The sequence below is a fragment of the Dama dama genome, chromosome 12, assembly GCF_033118175.1.
Source record: "Dama dama isolate Ldn47 chromosome 12, ASM3311817v1, whole genome shotgun sequence".
NCBI lineage: Eukaryota > Metazoa > Chordata > Mammalia > Artiodactyla > Cervidae > Dama > Dama dama.
In genome coordinates this window covers 75,377,299-75,385,492 of record NC_083692.1, presented here as the reverse complement: position 1 = coordinate 75,385,492, position 8,194 = coordinate 75,377,299, and the positions used below count along the sequence as shown (strand labels likewise).

The following is an 8,194-nucleotide window of genomic DNA, read 5'->3' as shown; positions in this document are numbered from 1 at the left end:
CCATGCTAAAGAAACAAAACAGCATAGTTGGAACATTGGGCCAAACAGCTCCTAGATAAACATGCAGAAAAGGCAAAGAACTTAACAGCCATGACCAGCAATACCAGCTGTTGTTCATTATGGAAGGGAAGGCCAGTCTTCTCAGTACATTTACCTACAAAGATAAGACTGTTATCAGGGTACTCTTCAGAAGAGGGAGTAAATTACATTTGTGTATACATATCAGAGAGTGTGCATCTGCCATGGAGGTGAGTGTGAATGGGTGATGACTGTATCTCTCTCTCCTACAGATCTGTCTGCATCTTTAGCAAACCCAAGAATTAAGTAGAGGGGGAGATGCTGTCTGCTGGGAGCAAGGGAGAGGGGCTTTGCTGTCCTTGACTGACCTCTCTGCTTTGCTGGTCCTGCGCACTCCAGGCTAGCCCATAGGGATGTAGTGCCCTCCTGTGGTTGGCATGGTTCTTCTAACTTCCCCTAGCTCCCAGGTCCCTTCCAAAGTCTCCCATGGCTCTTTGTGATTCTAGTGGTGGCTCTGGAGGGAAGGCCTGATACCATGGTCAGCAGTGGTCTGTGGCTCTTGCCCATTCTCAAGATCAGAGCTTAGAGGAGAGGTAAGGGGACTTTATAGGTGTCAAACCACAAACTACCTCTCTTTTGTCTTGGCTTCAGGCTTAGGACTCTTGTTTCTCTCTTCCTCTTATTCTCAAGGAATGTTTCCCTGACTTTAGGGACAGAAGCCCAAGACAGCTAAGCAAGGGTGCCATGGGAAGGAAATCAAAACTAGAACACAGTGATGAGAGCCCTTAAAAATTCTGGAACTACTAAAGAGCGGTGAAAGGGTGATTCTCTGAAGGAACACACAAACGGTGAAACTGCAGAGGGAGGATGGATGTTAAGCTTTAGAGAGCACTTCTCTAACGGGGAACAGCTAGAGTGGGAGACACCACCTTTCTACAGAAATTTTAGGACTAAAGTGGAAAGTGTGAGTCAATTCTGACCGGAGGCCAGGGGTGTGGTCAGGGTAAACAGTACCCAGAGCATTGTAAGTCACAATATAACCTTCTCTTCTCACCAACATTAGAATTTTCCTCCAACTGGATGAATATACAGTAAAAATAGAATGCTTCCTTCCTGTTTTTTCACTTTCAATGAATCTAAAGAAAATAACTCAGGGACTTTCCTGGTGGTACAGTGGATAAAAGTCTGCCTGCCAATGCAGGGAAACATGGGTTCAATCCCTGGTCTGGGAAGATCCCACTTGCCGCGAAGCAACTAAGCTTGTGCGCCACAAGTACTGAGTCCGTAGAGCCCACACACCACAACTGAAACTGCTGAAGCCCACACACCACAACTCTTGAAGCCAGTGAGCTCTAGGGCCTGAGAGCCACAACTAATAAGCCTCTGTGCTGCAACTGCTGAAGCCCACGAGTCTAGAGCCTGTGCTCCGCAACAAGACAAGCCACCGCAATGAGAAGCCCACACACCGCACTGGAGAGTAGCCCCTGCACTCTCTGCTAGAGAGTTAGAGAAAGCCTTCACACAGCAGTGAAGACCCTGCACAGCCAAATAAATAAAGCTGTGTGTTAGCTGCTCAGTCGTGTTTGACTCCTTGCGACCCCATGGACTGCAGCCCTCCAGGCTCCTGTGTCCATAGGATTTCCTAGGCAAGGATACTGGAGTGGGTTGCCATTTCCTTCTCCAGGGGATCTTCCCGACCCAGGGATTGAACCTGGGCCTCCTGCATTGCAGGCAGATTCTTTACCATCTGAGCCACCAGGGAAAGCCAAATAAATAAATAAAGTTACCACCTCCACTCCCAGTCTGTGGAGATTATTAAAGACACCAGTTGTCAATTATTTCCTTTTTTATTTCAGTTTTTGTTGTTACTTTTTTTAATATAATTTTATTTAAACATTATTTATTTAAATAAAGTTATATAAAAAAAGTAACTCACAACAAAAACTGAAATAAAAAAGGAAATAATTGACAACTGGTGTTTTTAAGCATCTTCACAGACTGGGGTGGGGGTGGGTGTCACCCCTGTCTGTATCCATTTTTGCTTCACCTTTGCTAGTAATCATGGGCTTCTCCCTCAGGTTGCGGGCTGGGGTGGGGTGGGGAAATGTGAGGGTATCTGGCTGATTGGCACACTCATGTTACCAACCCACCTCAATTAGCTGTTTCTTACTCTATCACCCAGAGCCAGGAGCAAGGGACCATTTCCTCTGGCAAGACATTGGAAAACTGTCCTTCGGGGGAGGGGTGAAATGGCATGAATTGCCTCATAAGAATTAGTTCAGAGCTCTTTGGTTTTTGTTCCTGGGTGTGTCTTGTTCACATGTATTGTTCTCTGACTGGCCTCCCACCTGACTCTGAGGTATTCACTGAGTACTGTGCAGTATGCTGTTCCCCATCTCCCTTTTTCCATACAGCAGCAATATCTAAACCCAACCCTTAGCTCATAAGCAAAGGAAAGGAGGGGAGCTCCCAAGGATTACTTCAAAGAATTATTTATTTTTTGGTCACTCCACGAGACTTGTGGAATCTGTTCCCTGAGCAGGGATTGAACCCGGGCTATGGCAGTGAACGTAACCACTAGATCCCCAGGGAACTCTCCCAGAGAATCATTTATTGGTGCAAAAATTGAAAGCTGGCTCAAAGTGGGAAGGAAGTTGGAGGTTTCATTCTTCTGTTTCAGATTTTTTTTTCCTGTTTAAATATGTAAAAAATAGAGGGCGTGGAGAAGACGGGTGAGGAAGAGACACAGAAAGAAGACTTGAAAACTATTTGTATAAATTCTCTTGTGATTATTCCAACTAGTTTCTCCTCTTATCCACTCTTCCAACCTGTATATCTTCGCTCTGATTTTTATATTTCAACTCTCATGATTCTAATTTTCTTTCATTACAATCTATCTTTCAAGGCTGAGTGAATCAGGGTTCACTCCTGAATCCGGCTTCTAGTCACCAGGCCCAAGTTAACTCAGCTCTCCCTCCTGTCCTATAGTTCTTATTCCATTCTTCCTCATTTCTAGCTCATTCAGAAATCACACTCATCTTCTGCTCCCTTAGAGCCCTTTCTGGCTCCTTGCTGGGGATTCAGAGCTTTTGAAAACGATCAGGATTGTTCCTTTTCTTCATCCCAGTGTCTCTCTCTGTGGCATTCCCCAGCTCTATTCCAGCTCTTGATACAATATGGTTCAAACTAAAGATGGTTCCTGGTTGGTAAGAATCTTGAGAAAGGAAAAGGAAATGGACTTTGGAAGGATGGCTGAAAGCAGAGGAGGAGAAGGGAAATCTAAAGGCCCGTGGGTTGGGAGGAAGCAAAAAAATGCATGACCCACTCACGCTTGAAATCTCCAGCCTCAGCTCATTGTCATCAAATGCTGATAGCATCAGTGACCCAGAAACATATGGAGAGCCCCAGAGTCTAATGAACTCCTCCTTGAGATTCCTTTCTAGTCATACAAATCCTCAGTACCAGAAATAGCTAACTTCCACATAACCGTGTCCCTTCCAAAGTCCTGGAAAGATCACTGGAGTCGAAGGCAGCAGAGAATCGATGGTGTGTGGAATGTCTTCTCTTTGCCCTTCCAGAGTTCTTTAGGACCTGTGCCTCACAAGGCTGACCTACGCGCAATCACCTGTAGACATTTTTGTCCTTGGTTTCTGTTTGGGTATGGCCAATAGGAGACGCTGGCAGCAGGCCACAGGGTAGAAAGAGAGTGAGGATATTCCTCTAATTTCCTCCTGGTCCCTGCAGGTTGGTTGTTTCCCTGTACCAAGGCCACAGCTCTTATTGGACAGCCCTCTAGTTTCTGGTTGCTACTCCCTCTGTTCAGCCCAGGTAACAGCATTGTTATTACTCAGCCCCAAGGAATTGCACCATCCCTTGTTGCTCTGTCTAAACCCTGCCCACACCTTTCTATATACTCCCTTTAGTAAGCTTGTCTCACTTATCCAAAGTGCTCTCTGCTTTCTTATGAAACCCTAACGTGGAAGATGGGGAGGGAAAGGTAAGATAGCAGAAGAAAAGCTACATCTTGAGTTTTTCTTAGAATCACAGAAACACAGGTTTGAAGCCCAGTTAGCTACCAAGTTATTTAACTTTTCTAGTACTTCCCTTGACTTACCATAGGGATAATATTTACCTGGTACCGTTGGGAAGGTGAGATAATATATGTGAAGGCAATAGAACAGTGCCAGATGCTCAGCATAGAAATTCTATTATTACTACATTGGAGTGTATTCCATGTGAGTGCAATTAATACTGAAGGGAAAACAAAATAGGATGATGCTTCAGGGAAATTATTTCCCTTGTCAGACATTTTTATTTAGCTTTGCCCGAGGCTTGCCTTCTCAACTGATCCCTGTGAGTGTAAGCTGGGTTGGTGCGGAGGTTTGTGTATCTTAATTTACGGGAAGGGGAAGGGGAATGGGACAGGAGATAGACTGAGACAAGAATGAAAGTCAGGAGACCTTGTCTGTGTTAAGGCCAGTTAAATACCAAAAATATGAGAAGGAGCAAACTGGTGAGCAGTTGAGTGCACAGCGCACACCTTCTCTTTCCCTATTTCTCCACGAAGTCTGATACATTCCTCCATCCCATGCCTCAGTGGCTGGGCAACAGTCATCTGTCCCCCTTGGTTTTAGATAATGTATATGTCCTTAGCAGCTCTTGAGAGAAGCAACACAAGTTGCTTGTGTTAAGCAACTTGTTAAGAGTTACTCAAACTGAAAGGCAAATGGTCTAGAAAGGAGGGGCTGCAGCCATAGTGGCAGGTAAGGCAGGCAGAAAGAAAGTCACTAAGTCATGGGGTGAGCCCAGTAATCACCCCAGACATCTATCTGGCATCTCTCTCTCTCTCTCCAAACACACTGCTTCTTAATCCCTTAGCTAGAAGGCTGCTGGAAGGAGACAGAGACTCCAGGAAGAGCAAGAGTGTCCCTGAAGCCACATGGGGCTCAGCATGAAACAGAGGAAGCATATGGAAATAGCCTCCATTTAGTTTTATCTCAAGAATCCATTGGATACTTTGTGGGAGGCTGATAACAGGCACTGGGAGTAGGGTGGGTGTGGATAGCATAGGAGAAAAATCTGGATCCCTAAGCCTCTTCTCTCTGAATGTGGGAGCTCTGGCTCAGTTTCTCAAATCTGTGCGTAAGGAGGCTTCCTAGGTGGCGCCAGTGGTAAACCACGCTCCTGCCAATGAAGGAGACGTAAGAGACGCAGGTTCAATCCCTGGGTTGGGAAGATCCCCTGGAGGAGGGCATGGCAAACTACTCCTGTATTCTTGCCTGGAGAACCTCCATGGACAGAGGAGCCTGGTGGGCTGCGGTCCACAGGGTTGCAAAGAGTCGGACATGACTGAAGTGACTTACACACACACACACACACACACACAGAGACACACACACACATACACACACGTGCATAAGGTGGTCGTGAGTTGTTGGAATTTCAGTAATGCTCCCATATCTGGAGGGGCTGGGCCTGCAACTGACAGAATGAATGACTGGGGGCCCAATTCCAGAAAACAAGACCGTGTCCCACACTCACCCTTCCCGCTCGCCACTCCACCACCTCCTGACGAGGCACTTCCTAGGCAACCCAGAGAAATGAAGCACAGCATAGCTGAAGGGGAAGGGCAAAATGACATTTTATTACACATAACAGCATAAACGGGACAAGAGTCAAATCCTCTCATTTATAAGCACTCAACCAAAACAACTTTTTCTCAGTCCTGTATGAGAAATGGCATCTCACGTGGTGAAAAGTTGGGGTCCAGGTTACGGCATAATACCTAGTAAATGTCACTGTGTCTCAGGGAAGAAATGTCAGAGGGTGAAGGCATTTGAGCAGCTTCTCCTGGGGGTAGGTAGGTCATCTTGGGTCCATCAGAAAAGTCAGGAATCTCTCAGGCCCACAAGGCAATGACAGCCATAAAAGCAAAACCAGCAGCTACACAGCTCCACTTGGCCAGAGGGGCTTCAGGACTTGCGAGTTCCCGGGGCAGAATTTCCAGGAAGGTGACATACAGGAACGTACCAGCTGCCATGCCTTCTAACACAGCCTGAGCCAAACCTTGTCCAGCTTTAGAGTCTCCTTGAGGCACGGCCAGCCCCACGGCTAGGCCCAGGGGGGACATGAGAGCTAAAGACAGAATGGAGAGCATGGCCCAGCGTGATTCAGTGCCTACCTGCACCAGCCGCAGTCCCACGCCAAACACTACGATCCCCTTGTGAGCAAGGACAGCAAGACAGAGCTGCACCGTAGAAGCGACTGTGAGCTGCAGCCCCACAGCGAGACCTTCAAACACGGAGTGAAAGGAGAGAGAGAGCAAGAGGATGAGGGCCCGAAAGGGACCCCGTGAGGGGGAGGGGAGAAATCCATGGCTGTGAGGTTCAAGCTCATGAGCTGTCCCCAGTTCCTGCACTTCGGGTGTCTCAGCAGCCCCCAGACAGCACTGCAATGCCAGCGACTCCAAAAAGAAGACAAGGAAGAAGCCCAGGGAGATGACGAGCTCTCCGTAGGGATAGTCCATCTGGGTGGGAACAGAAAGAGGGGTTGTGAGATGGGAAAGTGAGCTGTTTTTGCTCAATCATTCACAACTCTTTGTGATCCTCTGGACTGCAGCCCGCCAGGTTCCATGGGATTTTCCAGGCAAGGATACTGGAGTGGGCTGCCATCTCCTTCTCCAGGGGTTCTTCCCCACCCAGGGATCGAACTCGGGTCTCCCGCATTGATGGTGGTTTCTTTACTTCTGAGCCCTGGGGGAAGTAAGGAAGGGAAGAAATTACACAGGATTGGGACTGGGCTGAAGAGAATGGGAAGTGTGGTAACAGAACATACAAAAGGGGAACGAAGCCAAGAGGAGACATGGACGTTTGACCACAAGAAAACCTGAGGAAATAAGCGAAAGAATATCAATAGGGTTAGAAATATGGGGAAATGATAGGAAGCATATCAAAGGGTCCAGAGAAAGAATGGAAGGTTAAACAAGAGTTCTCTCTGGGTTTCATAAGCCCAGAAGGATTGAGTGGCTCCACCTTTCGTTGCCAACAACAGTGCTAGAGCTGAGGGGTAGGAGGAATTCTTAGAATTCCACACATAAATCCTCTCAAAAAGGTCTGGGCATGAAAGCAATCTCTGGTTCTCCTTACTGTCCAGGTAAGGGCTGGTGGGAGACACTTACATAAGCTGAATCAGCACCATCATCAGAATGCCCCTCACTCTTTGTCCTGTTCTAGGGAGAAAAAAGCACAAATTAGACGAGGGAAAGCAGCTCAGCTTCCTGTTCTGTGCCATTGGCTCTACCACTTTCCTTCAAGGCCAGTCTGACCTGTTTCCATCACTCCACACAAGAGCCGTCATCTTCCTTGTCGTTCCTTCTGTCCTTGGCTTTGTCACTTTTTCCCCTTTCTTCCCCTGGTTCTGTTCATCATTCTGGCCTCACGGCCTGGTAGGTCTGCCGCTCACCTGTATCACCAAGTTCTGGATCTCTGATTTAATTCCCTCCAAGGCTTCGGCGGTCATGTGCATGAACCCCGCTCCCAGGAAAACGCCAGCAGACGTGCAGCCCAGGAAACTGAGGACCCGGCGGTGACAACCTAATTCAAAGCAGGAGTTACAACCCAGTTGGCAGAGAGGAGATAAGAAGAAGGTGACTAAGGAGCCACGGGCAGCACTCAATGTCCGAAGACGGGATGATGAGAGAATCAGAGCAAGATATCAGGACAGGGTGACAAGGCTGAAGTCAGACTTAGGTCATGGGGACAAAGATGTGATAGGGCTGTACCTGTGGCTGTAGCAGTCTGGAACCATTTGAAGCAGATGGGAATAAGGCCACAGACCAGAGTGAGCACCAGCAGGGCAAATAGGCAGCCAATTTTTGCTCCTAGTAGTGGCTCCATCCTTGTGGTACAGGGTTAGTGGAGGCCTCAGAAAGACAAATGGAGTTATAGTCTTTGGAGCAGGAGGGGTGTCTCAGGTGGTCAGAGCTGGTGTTCACGCTCCTGCTTCAGGAGACTATTGCAGATCCTCTCTCTGGATGCCTCTTCTTGCGTAGCCTTACATAGGAAGCTTGCCCAGCCCGTTTCTCGCCCTTCCCCTACATGCAGGCCCCTCCCCTGGCTGACGCCTTCCTGAGTTTAGAAACCAGAAACTCGACTCCCTGCCAGGCATGGCCTGGTGC

General features: G+C 47.8%; 1 protein-coding gene across 1 annotated transcript; it reads right to left on the bottom strand.

The window, feature by feature from the left end:
• Window positions 1–5,642: 5,642 nt before the first annotated feature.
• On the bottom strand, window positions 5,643–8,054 carry SLC39A2 (solute carrier family 39 member 2). The gene is made up of 4 exons (XM_061158479.1): window positions 7,799–8,054; window positions 7,480–7,610; window positions 7,196–7,246; window positions 5,643–6,544 (listed from the first exon to the last, which is right to left on the bottom strand). The coding sequence occupies exons 1-4, from the start codon at window positions 7,911–7,913 to the stop codon at window positions 5,918–5,920; spliced, it is 924 nt and encodes a 307-aa protein (XP_061014462.1). The 5' UTR covers window positions 7,914–8,054; the 3' UTR covers window positions 5,643–5,917.
• Between the last annotated feature and the right edge of the window lie 140 nt (window positions 8,055–8,194).

What these genes read in the sequence shown, in the direction of transcription:
- SLC39A2 (XM_061158479.1), bottom strand. Translation starts at nt 7,913, where the DNA reads ATGGAGCCACTACTAGGAGCAAAAATTGGCTGCCTATTTGCCCTGCTG. An exon ending in CCAGACTGCTACAGCCACAG is followed by an intron (nt 7,611 to 7,798) that starts GTACAGCCCTAT and finishes GCTTTGAATTAG; the next exon opens with GTTGTCACCGCCGGGTCCTC. An exon ending in TCCAGAACTTGGTGATACAG is followed by an intron (nt 7,247 to 7,479) that starts GTGAGCGGCAGA and finishes TTTTCTCCCTAG; the next exon opens with AACAGGACAAAGAGTGAGGG.